This window comes from Elephantulus edwardii, unplaced genomic scaffold (genome assembly GCF_000299155.1).
Source record: "Elephantulus edwardii isolate Elephantulus edwardi_28Jun2011 unplaced genomic scaffold, EleEdw1.0 scaffold00092, whole genome shotgun sequence".
In the NCBI taxonomy this organism is placed as follows: Eukaryota; Metazoa; Chordata; class Mammalia; order Macroscelidea; family Macroscelididae; genus Elephantulus; species Elephantulus edwardii.
In genome coordinates, this window is record NW_006399842.1 from 12,413,144 (window position 1) to 12,431,193 (window position 18,050).

Genomic DNA, 18,050 nt, shown 5'->3' on the forward strand with positions numbered 1-18,050 from the left:
GGAGGTGGAGCATCTTCCCTCTTTCCCGCACACTCAGCTTTCCTGACACGCCCAGCTAAATGCCCACGTGCCCACAAGCTGGCACGTGGACATGCACCAGGGTTGTATGTGTGCACATGCACGCACAGAGCTGCTGTGGCCGTGGGGTGAGCCCAGAGCCCTCCACACCCGTGCATGCCATGTGCAGGTGGCAGCACGCATGCGCACACACACGGGGAAAAAAGCACTTAAGTTTCCAGGGGGGCATTTAAAATGAGGTCCACAGTGTTTAGAACTTAAAATTGCCTTTTCTTTGTTTGTGACAGTGTTATGTGTTTTTTTTCTCCTCCTCCCTAATGTTCTCTTCTTACTTTTTACGCTTCCTTTTCTTCCTTTTTGTAAGTCTTAAAGCATATTGGATTTCAGAAACATGAGTTTGTTCATATCTTCTGGACTTAGCAGTCGCCTCCTTTTGATCAAAAGAGCCTGTTCACACATATTTACACACCCGCTTCTGGCCCCCACTGCTGGGACCGCCAGGAGCCAGAAGGCGAGCTTGGCGAGTTTTGTGTGCTTTTGGGTCACGCACGACCAGTACTGGAAGAGATCGGGGGTGGCCTGGAAGAGGGGCTCCTGCAGGTAGTCGTAGACCTCGTTCTTCCCGAGCCGGTCCTCCTCCTGAGCCGAGGGGTTCTCCCCGGTGGCAGCGCGGGGCTTCTTGGCGGCTGGCTCAAAGTCAGCCTCCTCAGTCCAGGACTCCTTCACCTCGTTGATGAGCTCACAGACCTTGCCTATGATCTCCTCGTGCTGATAGGGAGGGACCGGCCGCAGCTTCTGCTGTGGGTCCAGGATCATGGCCACCTTGTGTGCTGGGTGTACCTTGAAGTTCTCCTTGAGTGCCTCCAGGAAGAGATGGCACAGCTTGCTGACCGTGCCTGCATCATTGGCCTTGGCCGTGAAGAGCTTCTCCAGCCGGACGTAGGTGGGCAGCACCAGCTGCAGGGTGGGCTGGCTCTCGTTGCTCAGCTCGATGACCGCCTGCTTCACGGGCGTGAGGATGGCCGCCAGGTTGCTGAGCAGGTGCTTGTTGAGGCTCTGGATGAGGTTCATCTTCTTGGCCCGGCTGTAGAACTCGCAGATCTGCTCATAGCGCTCATGAACCAACAGCAGAGAGTCCGTGACCGAGTTCCAGCAGGGCGGTGGCGAGGTCTCCTCCAGTGACCCGAAGGTCTCCTTGGCGAGGCCTGTGGAGCCCGCCAGGTCTTCGCACACGTTGAGCAGCTCGATGACCTCGTGCATGCTGCGGGCCTGCAGCGTCCGCTTGCTCAGCACACTCTGCACCACAGAGTTCAAGGCACAGGCTGAGCAGCGAAGGCACATACCGGCCTTGGAGAAGGCGGACGCGCTCACTCGGCAGTCTGTCACGTATACCGTCCTGATCTCTGACATCACAAACTCAGACAGCACGTTCTGCACCCAGTGGTGCACCAGGTCGCCGCTGTCACGAATGTCCGCCCCCTTCACGCCCAGCACGTAGCTCTTGATGTGGTTGCCCTCGGCCTGGTAGGCTGTGAGGATGTAGCAGGAGTCGGAGCCGACGCTCTGTGAGTGGCAGGTGACGCCGATGCCCAGGCAGGCATTGCTGCCCAAGGCACAGGTCACCTTGACCTTCACCTGGTTGTACATGCGTGGCAAGTGCTTCAGCGCCAGTGTGTTGAAGTTGCCCAGGATCTCAGTGACCGAGAAGGCCCCATAGCGGGCACCGCTGTCCACCAAGGTCTGGGCCAGCTTCAGGAACTCCTTCCCACTCACCACGCTCAGTGCACCCAGGTCAGCGCACATGACTCGCAGCAGCCTCTCAGCGATGTTCTGCCGCTCCTTCTCGGGAATCATGCTATTGTTGGGTGTTAAACCACTGCCTGTGGCTGGTGAGGGGCACAAAGAGAGAAGGAATTAAGCCTAGCATTTGAGGCTCCCAGGTCAAGCTGCAGCCCAAGGTATTAAGCACTCAGTACGAAGATACAATAAACTTGGATCGTCTTGCACACAATTAGGTGGTGCTGGCTGCCTGTAACATGTGGCGCTCTTAGATAAATAAAGGTCTACAAATGATTAGTTTAGTATTGCCTGCCACGGGCATGGAAATAACATATAGTGATATGTGCAAAATAGTGGCTGCACCTGCCCTCCAGCTTCTTCTTTGAGGCCCACTAATCACTTCCTTAATACAGGAATTGCCTCTAATATGATCTCAGGAACAAGATACACAGGACAACACAACAGCAAAAGGAAAGAACAGCTAAAAGACACTGTGAAAAGGGAGTTTCTAGTTTTGATTCTGTCACTAACTGGTGCTTTCTGATCACAAACATATCACCTCCTCTCTTCTTGGCCTCCTTTGGCCTGTCCCAGGAAACAGTAATTGCTGCATATGAAGTCTTATATGTAAGTGTACTTTTGAATCTCTTGTGCATTATCTTGTACTACCCACGAAGGGCACAGGACGTGAGTACTGGGGCAAAAGGCAAAAAACAAGGGCATGAGCCAGAAGGCCCACATGGGGTCCTACAAGCCACCAGGATTCTATCCCTGGGTGAAAACCTACTGTTATTGGCACTGTTCCTCTGGGGCTGAGGTTTCCACTTCTCTTCCACAACAGCAGATGGTGATCGGGATTGGTTGGAGGCGATATTGTTCTCATTGTCAGCTGTGGGCATAAAGCAACAATTTGCTACCTTAAAAAGAAAGCATGGTGGTAAAAGCAAAACATAGCTTCTAAGATTCAGGTCTGAGTTCAAATTCTGCCTTCTCCTTAGACAATCTTCTTGTTTAGGAAGTCTCTTAGTTATCATTTGGGAAAATGAAGACAATCTTATAGAAATAATCTGCAGAGAGCTTCTCATAAGTCTTTGCTCAATATTAATCATGCAAGCATGGGGTGAAATTTTACAAGCTGATGAAAGAGACACAAAATAATTCCCAAGGCTCACAAAGTAGGTGGAAACAATTAGTGTCCTTTGACCCAGAGCATGAACCCCCTTACTGTAGATTAATAATTACATTCCTTGTTGTTGGTGCTAATGAGTCAAAACCAACCCACAGCTGACCCTCCAGTGGGTCTTCAGAGGCAGTTAATTGCACAGGAGGAGACTGCCCATCCTTCTCCCTTGGAGCATATGGTGGATTCAAACAGTTGTCCCTTTGGGATTTCACCACAGCTTCTTGCACATAGGCCACCAGAGCTCTCTAAAAAAATTACACTAGACTTGCCCTAATATGTACTAACACAAACTACAAAACCATCAAGTTGATCCTATGTAATTAAATTGCAGAACAGAGTTCAACACCTTATAGTCTAGAACTCAACAATGTACAATTCATAATATCCAAAATCCAATAAAAATTATCAGATATTCAAAATAGTAGATATTACCTATAATGTGGAGAAAAAGCAATCAACAGACTCAGAAATGGTAGAGTTAGCAAACATCTTCAAGGATATGAACATGTATGGCTAAGCACAATTAATAACAGTGCATCTAAATTCCAAAATCAATCTCCATAATAGTCTATGTGTTTCCTACTTCCAAAGGGGCCCTTTAGAGTAGTGAAAGAAGATCTTCACCCTGAAACCCACAGCATCCCTTTTCAGCAGGAAGTAGCTAAGAGAATACGCCATCCCCTTTCCCTTATGAATCAGGGTGAAGTCTCTCTCAGGGAGGAGTGATAGGGAATGGCAAAGGACACAATGACAAAGGAGATTAATCAGAACTGACTTTGACAAGCACTGTGGCAACTGGACAATTAAAACAGACATTCAGATGGCAGGGGAAGAAGAACAAACTGGGGAGGAGGGTAGAGAGAATGGTGTGGCAATGAAGGAATGAAAACCCAAAATCCCTGTAAATGTTCATTAAAACTAATAAAATTTAATAAAAAAAAGAAATAAATGCTAGATTGAGCACAAAAAAAAAGAAACATCAAAACAGCTGTTAGAAATGATACAGTCCAAGTATAAAAGAAATCCTGAACATAGTAAAGGGGGAAAGTGGAAGATGTGAAACAAAACAAAAAGAAAAAGGAACGCAGAGATAAAAATAAAATGTAAGTGGAAAAAAATACAGAATAAGAACAAATGAGATGGTACAGAAGAAAGACTCAGTGAATTTGCCCATTACATTATGGAAAGGGTAAGAGAATTCTCAGTCATGAAAAAGAAAAAGAGGACAAAGGAGTGAAAAGAAATAAACAAGAGTATGAGCAATATCAAACAGTCTAAACTACGTATAATTGGAGTCCCCAGGAGTAACTGAGACTAATTGTCTGCATTATTTTATAAAAATTTTCTCAATCAGATGAAAACTGAAGCCAAAAGATCCAAAAAGATCAACAAAATGCAAACAAAATAAGAATAAACAAAATATCATCAAGATATATCACGCCATCACTATCAAATTGTTTATAGCCAATTAAAAGAAAACCTTAAAAGAGATGAAAAGGACACATTTGACACAAATTAACAGAAATGAGACTGACAACACACTTCTCACCAGATGCCATGCAGAACAGAAGCCAATAAATGGAGTACTGAAAGTGTTGACCTAAATTTTCACTGCTGTCAGATTTTAATTCCTTATTTAAGATTAGAAATTCTATTAAATTTTCATACAATCTTTCATAACATTGTATACATAGAGATATTATTTAGAAATAATGATGAAATGAAGAGTTTTGAAACAAATAATGGAGACATTCACTAAAAGAAATGTTAGAGAAAGTTCTTCAGGTTTATAAAAAAATGACATTAAATAATAATTTAGATCCACAGACAGGAATCAAGAATGCTAGAAATTATATATATATATATATACACACACACACACACAGACACACAGACACACACCAAGACACACAGACAAAGACCCACACACACAGGCACACACATATACACCACCCACACATATACATACATACATACATACATACATACACACACCATCACCATTTTCCTCTCTTATTTAATCTCTTTAAAATGCAAATGACTGTTCACTGAAAATCAATAACACTACATAATGATGAATATGTGTATATTAGTAAAAAAACAGACAAGAATATAAGATATGGATGGAAAATACAAGCATATTGCTGAAAGGTTCTCTTACTATTTGGAAAGTAGTTTAATATTTGAAGGTAGATGGTAGTAAGTGAAAAACATACAGCGTAAACCTTGTTGCTGTTGTTATGTGCCATTGAGTCATCTGAGACTCCTGGCGACCCTATTTGCATCAGCTCTGAGCTCTGCTCTATCCTGAGCTGATCTCATCATTTCCAACAGGCCTACTAAGCACACTACAAAGACGGAAACAAAGAGTTGTAGCTACTAAGTTGGTGGTAGAAATATGGAGTTCAAAAAAAAAAACAACACAAAAACCAAAAACCAAACACAGTCCAAAATAAGGCAGAGATTGTTTTAAAGGGACAAAGAACAAAAGGTAAGCAGGAAACAGTATCTATAATTACACTTTGAATATAAATGATCTTGACATTCTAGTAAAAATCAAACCGTTACACTAAGTAAAAACCAAACTGACAAGACCCAAGACTATGAGGTCTATAAGAAATCTCCTCAAATTAAAAAAAAGAAGAAATCTATTCAAATTTAGGAGCACAGAATTGTTAAATAAAAATGCTGAAACAGAGATATGACATGGAACAAGAAATTGAGAAGTATATCAGAAAAACAAACAAACAAAAACCAACCCCACACCGCAGAACAAGGAATATTATCAGAAACAAAGCCACTGCTTAATGATAAAATATGACAAAAATCCAACAACACCTATTTGCAAAACAAACAACTAGCACTTCAAATTGCCAAGAAGATGCAATAATCCTAAACGTATATGCACACTATAACAGATCTTCAAAACCCATGAAGCAAAATTTCAGCGAACTAAAAAGTGGAACATGCAAATCTACAGTTATAATTAGAGACTTCACCTCTCTTCCCTCAGCAATTACTTGACTGTCCAGAATCAAGCACTCTGAATTAGATTTTATTGGAATCTAGAAAAAGGAAGTGAGAAGAGGGAAGAAAAATATTTTAAGAAACAATGGTAGAAAATTTTCCAAGGTAAAATGACAAAAATAAAAGTAGATATATTTGAGACTTCTCTTTCCATGACCCTCTAATTTTTCAAAGCACAGTGTCTTGTCTTTGTTTTATTCTACCACCTCTTTGCCCCAAGGACTGGCCTCTGCTGACAGGGAGCTCTGGTGGCCTGGGGTAAGGAGTTGTGCTGTCAACCCAAAGGCAAGTAAGTTTGAACCTACAACGTTCCCTGTGGGAGAAAAATGAGCAATCTTCTCCCGTCTGAATTACAGACTCTGAAAACCTGCTTAGAAGGTCAGCAATGAGTGGATTCCAACTGGGTGGCGATGAGCTTGAGGCCCCTCCTGATAATATGCCCAAAGGAAGCATCATCTCTGAACCCTAATCTGGTCCTTTGAGGTACAATTGATTAATCCACTTTACAGGTGAGAGGACTGAAGTCTAAAGAAGTGAAATGGCACCAAGGGTTGAGAAACCAGGTCAGTCCACCCCCAAATCTGAAACCTGTGAGTGGCCAGCCAGTTTATTTGCTGTCTGAGGACATCCTTGCATCCCTCTTGGCCATGGTCCTCCTGACAGAGCTCTAAGAAAGGAGCTGGAAGGAATGACCTCTGAAGAACTGCCATCTCAGCCAATCTTTCTCCTGGTCTACCTGCATCTGCAGAGTTTACTTTGCAGGCTGCAGCCCTGCCATTTTTGATAGCATAGCCTTGATTAACTTAACTATTTTGCGTCTCAGTTTCCTTATCTATAACACAGACTTAATATGGACATTCAATTATCTCAGAGGGTTGTTCCAAGAATTAAACAATTTAATCAAACTCTCAGAACTAGGCTTGGCACAAAGCTCAAACAATAGTAGATAATTTTACCAGGTGATCATCTTGGACTAGTGATTGTGTCTTTGAGCCTCAGTTTCTCTATCTGTATAATGGAGATAGTAGCGTCACTGAACTAATGGGTCTGTTCAAGGAGATTTGACGCAATAATCTATGTCAAGCTTCGAGTGTCACACCTGATATGCTATAAGCACTCACTAGGCACTATTTTTAGTATTGCTGCTGAGCTGTCACCAGGGTGAAAGGCAGGCTTTCCCACAGAACAGAAAGGAAGTTTATTAGCAGGAATTACCCTGTGCTATTCAGCAGCTCCTTAATGAGATTGGTGTTATTCGAGGCTGATCCTCCTTATCAGCGGCACTATGAACTGCGCAGATCATGACGCTTAATTTCTCTCTATGGAGTCAATCCTTTAATCCCGTTTCAGCCAGGCCGGGATTTCCACTGCTTTACGCTGGAGTGCTGGGGCGCATTCTCTGGCAGCACTGGACCAGAACAAAGCAGCCCAGAGCTCCCCTCAGAAAACAAACCTAGATGCACAGGAGAGGTGGGGCCACCACAGGACTCGATTTGCATTTTAATGGCCTCCTCCTTCGGAAAGGAAGCACTAGACAGAGCCTCCCAAACAGCCCAGCTTCCAGAAGGACTAATGGAAGGTGTGACTGTTTAGAGGAGGAGGAGGAGGAGGGTCTCTCAGCCACGTGTCTAAGTGCTCAGGTCATGGCTCCCAAGCAGCCATGGAAGCCTTTCCTGGTGAGGGATGCTGATAGCAAAGGTAACAACAGGTATGTGGACGGTGGCTGCAGTGGGCCCGCTTTGAGTTGGAAACAGACAGGAACACAAGTTCCCTGCCTGAGCTCACACAGCAGCAAGGCTCACACAGAGCAGGTTACAACTCTAGGGTCTTTGCTGCCAACCCACAGCTTTTTTTTTTAATGTTCTCAGAATACATTTATTTACATGTTTATCAGAAAATCACCAGACACTCCTATATTTTCTAGATTTTTAATAATTTTAAAAAAAGAAGGAATTATTTTAACATGAAGCCACATTCACTAAATTATCTTTGTACATGTGATTCATAGATGACCCTCAACCCACAGCTTTAACCTGACTTTAGAGAGGTCTGATGGCACAGTCCACAGGGAGCTGACACTGCAACCTCAAAGGCAGTGCCTCAAAGGTCTGAATCCCTCAGAGGCTCAGTGGGATAGGGAGTCTCCTCCGATGCCATTCACAGTCTCCAAAATCCTGCTGGAGGGTCAGCTAAGAGTCACTCAGACTTGAGGGCAATGAGTAGTGAGCCAAGTGAACCTGATTTTTATGAGTTCATTAGCAGTGGACATAGGCAAACCTCAGAGACATGGTGGGCTCAGTCCCAGAACACCATAACGACGTCACACTCATGTTTGGGTTTCCCAGTGCATGTAAAAGTTATACTCACACAATCCTATAATCTACTAAGGAGCTCTGGTGGCATAGTGTGAAATGTGTGGGGCAGTTTATCAGAAGTTAGGCAGTTCAAATCCATCAGCTACTTCAAGGAAGAAAGATGAGGGAGTCAGTCTGCATCCACTAAGATTTACAGTCTTTTAAACTAAAGGAGGGTCACCATGAGGCAGAATCGATGCTATGGCAGCAGCTTGGTGGGAGGTCGTCTACATGTGCAAACGCACCATGGTCAAGTCTGAAATACTGTGAGAACTACCATGACAGACGGTGAAGAGACTGAGACTGTTAACAGCATCAGCTTGCTTGGTTCCACAATCATGTTTAATACCACCAGTCAGGAAATCAAAAGACGAATTGAACTGGGGAAATCTGCTGTCGGCGACCTCTCCAGAGTACTGAAGAGCAATGGTGTCAGTCTAGAGAAAAAGGTCCACCTGATCCAGGCTATGGTCTTCACAATTATTATGCGTCAGAGAACTGGACAATGGCTAAGGGCGCTAGAAGAATCAATGCATTTGAGTTGTGATGCTGAAGAAAATTATTGACTATACCATGGACTACGCAGAGAAAAAAGGTGCATCCCGGAAAGGGTGAAACCAAGATGGTCCTTGGAGAGGGATACCATGCTTGGAAGGGTGGTAGACCCTTGGAAGACCCTGGATTAGATGGATTGACTCAGTGACTGGGATAATGGGGGTAAGTGTGTCAGAGAGAATAAAAGTGGCTCAGGATAGAGCAGGGTTCAGAGCTGTTGTACACAGGGTTGCTATGAGTTGCAGGAGACTTGACGGCACTTACCACCACCACCACCACCACCACCAAAACGGGACACAGAGACATGAAGTGAGCACAGGCCATTGGAAAAATGATGCCAACAGACTTGGTCAACACAGGGTTGTCACAACCCTTCAGCCTGGAAAAAACTCAGTGTCTGTGGGGCACACTAAATCAAAAGCACATTAAAATAGGTATGCTGATAATGATGTTGTTAAGTGCTGTTGAGTTGTAGACGATTCATGGCAAACACTATGAACAAAAGACCTGAGCACCGTTCAGTTTCTGGAGGCAAGCCAATTCGGAAGTGGAGGCCATTCCTGCTTCCAAGCTTGTTTTAACCGGGAAGCTCCACCAAACACTGTCCACCATGGGTAACCGTTATCGCATTTGGCACATTAGTGTCAGTGTTCAGCATCACAGCAACCACAAGTTACCTCTGTACAACAATGCACAGACCAGGGCTATGACAATAATAGTGAACTCAAAAAGATCATGTGAGTCAGGGCCTAAACTAACAGTCTGTTGCCGTCAAGGCAATTTCAGCCCATGGGCAGCCTATGTAAGAGAGAACTACTGCTCCATTGGGCTTCCAAGTCTTGGATCTTTAATGAAGCAGGCTGCTTCAGCTTTCTTCCATCAAGTGGCTGGTGCGATCAAACCCCTAAACTTCCAGCAGCCAAATGATTAGCAACAGCGCCACCAGGGCTTCTTCATTAGTGCCTGCTGTCAGGTGCCCCTGATTTGATTTCGATTCACAAGGATTCTACGTACCACCGATTGAAACGCTGCCCTATTCCGGCATCATCCTTCCAACCTCACTGGGCTACGGAGCCCACTGTTGCAGTCACAGTTTCATTCCGTCTCACTCAGGGCCGTCTTCTCCCCCACTGACCTTCTACTCTCCTGCATGATGTCTTTCCTGGGAATGGCCCTTCTTGACAACACATTGAAAAGTATGTGAGACAAAGCTTCACCAGTCTTGCCTTGAAGGAGCACTATGGCTGCACTCCCCTACCACATATTTGTGTGATCTTTTGTAGTCCACGTGATGGTCAATACTCTGTTAACACTACAAGTCAAAGGCATCAATTCTTCAGTCTTCCTTCTTCACTGTCCAACTTTCATTGCATACGACACAAATGAAAATACCATGGCTCACAGTGTCAGGTGATCTTACTCTTAGCGATAGCTTTGCTTATTGGGAGGAGCACTTTAAGAGATCCTTGGCAAGAGGTTTGCTGTGTACAGAAAATACCTGGAAATATATGCTGAAGAAATGAGTGAATGGGGATCCCACTAAGAATCTTATGTGAACAGACTGCTCATCTGGCCTTATCTAAAAGACTGTGTAACAGACAGGTCAGCCTAAAGAAACAAATAATACAAGGAATAGTAATACCCGCATCTGCTTGTGGTGCAAAGTGCTTAACACGCTCAGATCCTAAATAAATGGCTGGATGTTTGAGTCCATCCAAAGGTGCCTTAGAAGAAAGGCCGCCAATCTACTTCTGAAATTCAGCCACGGAAACTTAACAGAGCACAATTCTACTCTGACAGGGTCACCACAGACAGAAGTAGACTTGATGGCAACTGGCTTTGACAACTGTAATTACCCATCCAGTTACTGGTCCTCAAATACACTGACTCAGGTTTCTGAGCCATTATGGGAGGAATGCACCCATCTTCTTCCTTTGATACAGATGACAGATTAGAACTGTTGACCTTTTTGCTGGCAACCTGACATATTATGTACAATGCCACCAAAGCTTCCTCTGTAATAACAGCAGCTATCCATTATGGAACCACCACACTGTGTCAGCCAGGCGTGGCAGGGACGTTGCAGAGTGGGGGACCGTCCCCAGGCAGCAGCTGCCCTGCCGGCTTCAACACTGCCCAGCTGCACTCCTCTGCTGCAGAGCCAGGCCAGCCACATGGCTACTTCCTGTTGCACTCCTTACCTGCGTGGGACTGCATGTGCTCCAAGAGGTTGTTGTAGAACTGGAACTGGATCCCACAGGCGCCGCAGGTGTAGGGCTCTGGTGGGAGAAGAAAGGCAGCCAAGTTAGAGACAGAGCAAACAAGGTGCATTCTTGGGCTGTGGCAATGTTAGTATTGGGAATCCAAACACAGAGAGAGTCTGCGTACTTGGGGGACTCTAGATCCAACCAGTCTGTCTCCTCTGTCCTTAAATCACCAAGAGAGAGGCTGAGGGTCAGGAAGAACAATGGGAACAGGAAGACATGCAGCTAAGGAGACAATGTCTTCAATCAAGCAGGCATTTACTGAGTGCTTACTGTATGCAGGCACTGTTCTGGGCATGGGGATGAGGTAGTAGGTAGAAGGAAAACAAGACTAGAGCAAGAGCTTTCTCAGGGTGGAGATCATGGCTAAGTGTCACAGCCCATCTCTGTCCTGGAACCACCTGGAGTCACCAATGAATGAATGAATGAATGTGTAGTCAACAAGACACAAAGTATTAACACACAAGGCTGTAAGATGTCAGGGGAAGGATTTAACAGAAAGGGTAGAGCTGGAGAAAGTCACAGAAAAGAGGCAATGGGGAGATGAGCACACAGTGTACACCTCTGGGAAAGGGTATGTGGAGAGTAACTTTTAGCAGGTTAAGGCAGCTTGTAACAATCAAAACCCTATATCATTTAAGGGGTTGTGCCAATTTTGTGTGGGCTCCCACCATGCACCCCAGCTCCTCCCCGCAGGGCACACACAGGGTCTGAAATGAATGGTTTACTTCGACCCTCTCTTCCCCCATTCCTACTCATCTGAGTGTGTGTGTAACCTGTACCAGGCCCTCGCTGTGAGCTCACATCCACCATGGGAGGTGAGCATCATTCCCATCATACAGTGGAGGGGAAGTTTATTAGCTCCTCAGCTTGTAAGTGGTAGAGCTGGGATTAGAACCTGGGATGGACAATGGAGTTTATATTCCTAAGAGAAGCCTCCATGTCAAAGCTTGTGCTCTCTACTGTTCAGTGAAGGCCTTGAACTGGGCCATATTCTCCACGTCTCTATACCCAGGCAGTGTCCAGCATGGCACCTGATTGATACTTAATGAATTAAATTTTCCAAGGGCACATGGGGGTTTAACTTAACATAGCCAGTGTGAGAATTACCTCCTCAATCCGCCCTGGCCTATTCTGTGAAGACTGGCTGCAATGTCCTTCCAGGACAGGAAGTAATCATGCCCACTCCAGTCCTGCCAAGCTGACTGTGGGTCTTACTTGGGGAGAGTAGCTCTGTTCTGGGGGGTGGGGTGTCCCTATCTCTGCCAGGTTATGCACGCAGCAGCCACCAGGGGGCACCAGAGCACCATGGAGACTCTCAGGGAAACCCGCCTGAGCTGGAAGGTTCAGAACCTTTTGGTTACAGACTGTTCCTGTCCCACCCCAGGTCCAAAGTGGGACCAAAACTTGGAGCTTCAGTTTTTAGTTCACAATGCTCTCTGCTGCATCCCTTGCTCCTACTGGAAAGAAATGGGTAGCTCTCATCCTAAAACGTAGTAAAGACACCCTTCTATTCAAGCAGCTAGGACCTGTGGGAGTTCATGTCTCAGGCAACAGGGTAGGGTCCTTTCTTCCACAGAGAAGGAGTCATAGTCCCTGAGAAGCGCAGAGGCCCCTCCAGACTCTGCTTGGACCTAACATCCTTCCACATCCCTGCCTCCAGCCAACTCCGGACCCCTCTTCAATCAGGAAGCCCCATCAAGGAGCACCTGGGCCTGGCGGGAGCAGTAAGGCAGCACAGCACAGGGCGGCTGCCTCGGGACACTCACCGCTGGAGTTCTGTGAGCTGCTGTTGGTCTCTTCAAAGTGGTTTTGTGCTTTGCCTTCCCCTCTCCGGCTGAAAGCACTTTCTGCTGGATGAGGGGCAGGTGGGAGAGAGAACAATGGTGATTGGTCAGCACCAGGTCTAAAGGAGGGCAGGCAAGAGGCACCCTGGGTACCTCAGAATTTACCTAGAGCCCAGAGTTGGGTAACTTCGAAGAGTCTCAGAGACCTAGCACAGACCACAGATCTGACTCCACAGCCAGGCTCACTCAAGTTGCCCTAACCCAGTGCTAGAAACCCAAGAGACCCTCTTGACTGCCAGGAGGGGCTTCTGGAGGCAGTTAAACATCAAAGCGCAAATACACGCATCCAGCCCAGAGACCACAGGTCCTATGGGTCTCAGGCTCCCGTCTTGGGCTTCTGGGTCTTTGAGTTGCCATCTCTGACTTTTAATATTGGTGGGGAAAATACTGTAAAATTGTGCATAAAACATGCAAATGTTGTCAATCCATTATTTAAAAAAACATTTTGTGAGGGACAAATAAAAGAGAAGAGTATAATACGGGGCATGAGGAAGGGAGGTTGTAAGGGAATTCTATTGCATAAAAATTGATCTGCAATCCTCTCTGATTTAGGATGAGAGAAATCTAGGCTCAGAGAGGCTAGCTGGCTTGTCCCTATTGTCACAGAGTCCAAAGAGGCAAACGTGGGGCTCAGAAATGTCACAGAACACTGTGGACCCTCCCTATCCCTCTTAGAAGGGAACAGAACACCAGGGCACAGCTCTGGCAGGTAAGAAACCTCTGTGGGGAGAGGAGGAAACTTAATATAGACCATTAGTACCTGCGGTTGCCTTGCTTGCTGGAGATCCTGAATTTGGAGTGCGGAACGTCTGGGTTTGGGTGGCTGGAGGGGTGCGATGCAAGAGGGCAGCACATCGGACCACCGAGGCGGGAGCTTTCTTCCCCGACTGGTTTGTCTGGGTCTTTGCCGCCACGAAGCGTGGAGACGGGGAGACCTCTGGATGTGAGCACTCAGAACCCGTATCTGGATCATCCGGTGGCTCCCACCCGGGGGCAGTACCTGAGAGGAACACACCTCAGTCCTCCTGGACCCTCAGAATTGGCAGAGAGGGTGGGCACACAGGTCACAGGCCCCCAAGCACAAAGGTCAGGAATGGTCCCACCAGCTCTTCTCAGTCCAGAGGGCAAAGGCCTCCTGGAAAAAGACCCTCGTTCCTTCCCAGAGCCTGGGAAAGTCGAGCATCTAGAAACTTCTCCAAGGAAGCCTCATCAGTGTTACCTGGAGGCCATTTTCCAGTTCAGTGTCTAAGTCACCCATAAGTTTGACCAGTGGGACTCTGAGTGGGTAAACTCAGGCTGTGATTCATGCCAGGGGACATCAGAATCTCCTAACGCAGGCCCATGAACCTTTTCCAGAATGCTGACTTCTAAACCCCTTTTCCCTCAGAGGCAGGCTTGTATGAAAGGACCATGACAAAGCACATACGCCAGGGATGCTGGGACTGAGTGGATGAAGGCAGAAGCAGAGGGCTTCCATGTGCCTGAGGTGTTAGGGGAGGGGGCCCCAGCAGCCCCCATGGAGTAAGAACTGTGGCTTTGGGGGCTGGGACAGTGCTAACTAAAGCCAACTCCTCAGCCTCTGCAATCTTGGACCCTTCACCTCCCTGCTTAACTTCGCTTCTCCTAACTCCACCTCCCCTGATAAAAGCAAACAACCTCCCTGTGCTACCAACCCCCCAGGGATAGAGTGAGAGAGAGAGAGAGAGAGAGAGAGAGAGAGAAAGAGAGAGTGTGTGTGTGTGTGTGTGTGTGAATTAGAAAATGCTCTGAGTGGCAAACCACCACCTGAATGTAAACAGCTATTACTGATTTCATGTTAACAAAGCCAGGCCCAGAAAGGCTGAGCTTGTTAACTAACAGCCACTAAGAAAGTCAAAGCTACTGGTTACTTAGGAGGTTCTTTGCCTAAGGCCACGTGGACCCCATGGCACCAGGCCACACATCCCAGGACACAGGCACGAGGGATGCAATTTCTGAGCAATAACTGAGCTTGGCCCTCAGTCCTCAGGCTGTATACCAGCAGGCTGGATTCTAGGAGACTTTCTAGATCAGACCTTTTTGTGGTCTATGATTCCAGCTACGAAGCTGTGAGTGGCACCCTTCCTTCCCTGTGGTAGGGAGCTCATGGATGCCTCTAGAGCATGTACCATTACACACTCTGGGGTCTCATTTGTTTATCTCAGCTCTGGCCTGGGTCTGTTCACCTATCCAATCACCTCCCAGCTCACTCATTCCTCACCTCTTGGTCTGTTTGCATCTTAAAATCTTTCCCAGTTCAGGGTCTTCGCCCATGCCTGTCTCTGAATGTCTAGAACATTTCACTCTCAAATTTTTGTTGGATAAGTACTGCTTGTTGGACTGTACCATCAGTGCTGCTTTAATATCACTTCCTCCGGGAAGTCCTACCTGATACTCCCCATCAGATCACCGGGCACCCTTCTGCACAGTGCTAAGTGCCGCCTGTCACTGATAATGACAAAAGGTGTGATCTTTTGTTCAATTTCTCTTTTCCCCATTAACCTGTGTATCCTGTGAGGACATGGACTCAGACCATCTGGTCTACTGATGCTGCAATCAATGAACCAATGAGTGAATGGTCAGAAAAGTGAAACCCACCCAAGATGGGATGCCCAAGAAGGGGACATAACTGACTGGGAAGCTGTGGTGAATTTTTTCCCCTTTCCCCAAGGGTACCGGGCAAGGCAGATGGAGACCCTAAAGCTAACAGAGGTGAGAACCACCTCAGGGTCACGGGGCAGGCCAAGTTGAGCCAGGATGAATTCCCAGGCTCCTAATTCCTTTCTCTCCATCTGCTGACTGGAATGCCAGCACACGCTGGGGTTCTAACCTGGGTTCCCAGCAAGAAAGAAGAGTCTCAGACAGTCTGGTTGATTATCCTTGTAGGAAACAATGCTCAAACATGAGAGAGATTTTAAAAGCTAATACAGCCCTGTGGTGTCCCCTTTGAGTAAAACTTAAAATGTAATGGGATTTAAAAATTGAGAGAATATAAGGATTTCAGGAAAGAGACTATGCAGCTGAGAGGACAGAGTGTTTGAGGGTCTTCCTGAAACCTTTGCCAGGTATGTTGTTGTCGTTGTGTGCCGCTGAGTCACAGCTGATTCACAACTGACCCTCCAGAGGGTTTTCAGAGGCTGAAAACTGAGGGGAAGGAGACTGTGTTCACAAGAAACAAGGAAGAGAGATGTCTGAGAACAGGGAATTCCAGAAATGTTCAAGGGGACTCTGGAAATCGGAAAATTATACTCTATGCAGAATAAGTCCTGCAAAATCTAGGGAGAAAATAGTAACAAGCACACCATGCAGAGCTGGGAAATGTTTCCACTTGTGACAGAGACGAGATCACGCAGAGTGTCTTAGGGTTTCAGCTGAGCGCCAGAACGCCCACACCTGCCCTAATAAAGGCGGAAAACAAATCTTTAAATTGTGCAGCTGATCTGTAAAGAAATTAACTGCCTAGTAAAACAAAATTCAACATTTTTCAAAAGAGCGCAAAAAAATCCGGACATTCAACAATACAGTAGCCACAATGGACGGCCCCAAATGCAAAATCACTTGTCAGTGGAAGCAGAGAAATCTGCCTAATAATAAAGACAAAAAGACAAAGAAATGATAGAGGTGAGGAAGTCAGCAGACAAGGACCTCAGAAAAGCTATTATAAATATGCACAAAGTTTGAAGAGGAGAAGAAGGTAAGAAAGAACAAGAAAAGATGCAAAAATGGAACCAAATGAAACTTGCAAAGAGGAAAAGAACGAGAATCCCAGCACATTTAATGTGCTCATAGACCAAGAAGCAGTTGTCCACATAGAACAAAGGAACAGGGGTTTGAAATCAGAAGAGGTGTGGTTCAGAGTTGTATCTTTTATCCAAATATATTCAATCTATACACTGAGCAAACATTTTGAAAAGCTGCACTATATGAAAAAGAAGGCGGCATCAGGACTGGAGGAAGGCTCATCAACAACCTGTTTTATGCAGATGGTACAACGCTGCTTGCTGACACTGAAGACGACTCAAATCACTTGCTGCCGAAGATCAGCAACTACAGCCTTCCACATGGATTATATCTCAACAAGAAGAAAATAAAAATTCTCACGCTGGGACCAGTAGGTAACAAACATCATGACAGAGGAAGAAAAGACTGAAGTTGCCAACAACTTCATTTTATTTGGATCCACAATCAACATTCATGGCCACAGCAGACAAGAAATCAACAGATTTGCTACACTGGGAAATGTGCTGTCAAGGACGCCTCTGCAGTGCTAAAGAGCAAGGATGTCAATGTAAAGACTAAGATGTGGCCGATGCAAGCCACGGCTTTTTCAACTGCTTCCTATGTATCTGAAAGCTGGACAATGAATAAGGACGACTGAAGAAGAATAGATGCCTTTGTATTGTGATGCTGGTAGCCTCTGGACTGCCAAAAGAACAATCAAATCTGTTTTTAGAGGAAGTGCAAAACCAGGGTGCTTGTAAGGAAGGCAAAATTTTGTCTCAAGTTCTGATCTGTTGTTCATTGGGTCACTATGAGTCACAGGTGACTTGATGGCACTTAAAAAAACCAATACCCACCACTGGCTTTGTTGTTAAGTGCCATGGAGTCATAGACGACTCACACTGACCCTATGAATGAAAGACTTGAACACTTGTGTAACTTTCATCATTTCTCTAAGGTCATAGAGTTTCTGGAAGCAAGTTATTTCAGAAGTGGATGTCAACTCCTGTTTCTAAGCTTGTTTTACATGGGGAGCTTCACCAAACACTGTCCCCCATGGGTAACCATTATCACATTTGACACATCAGTGTCACAGTGTTTAGCATCACAGCAACCACGAGTTACCTCTGTACAGCAAATAGACAGACTACATAGAAAAATGTTTGACTAAAACCAGTTAAAAACTAGGCCTGTTTGCAACTTTTTGAGAAAGCGCCATACTGCTTTCCACAGGGGTTGCACCATTTTACACTCCCACCAACAGTGAATCAGGGTTCCAGTTTCT

At 45.8% G+C, this 18,050-nt stretch overlaps 1 protein-coding gene across 1 annotated transcript in view; it reads right to left on the minus strand.

The window, feature by feature from the left end:
• Positions 1 to 366: 366 nt before the first annotated feature.
• Positions 367 to 18,050, minus strand: part of ZNF618 (zinc finger protein 618) — a 226,180-nt gene continuing 208,496 nt past the window's right edge. Inside the window, exons 10-14 of the mRNA XM_006890719.1 lie at positions 13,788 to 14,027; positions 12,950 to 13,030; positions 11,118 to 11,195; positions 2,585 to 2,686; positions 367 to 1,904 (exon numbers count right to left, since the gene is read on the minus strand). Of these exons, the coding sequence (XP_006890781.1) occupies positions 385 to 1,904; positions 2,585 to 2,686; positions 11,118 to 11,195; positions 12,950 to 13,030; positions 13,788 to 14,027 (2,021 nt within the window). The 3' untranslated portion in view covers positions 367 to 384. The remainder of the gene's footprint in view (positions 1,905 to 2,584; positions 2,687 to 11,117; positions 11,196 to 12,949; positions 13,031 to 13,787; positions 14,028 to 18,050) is intronic.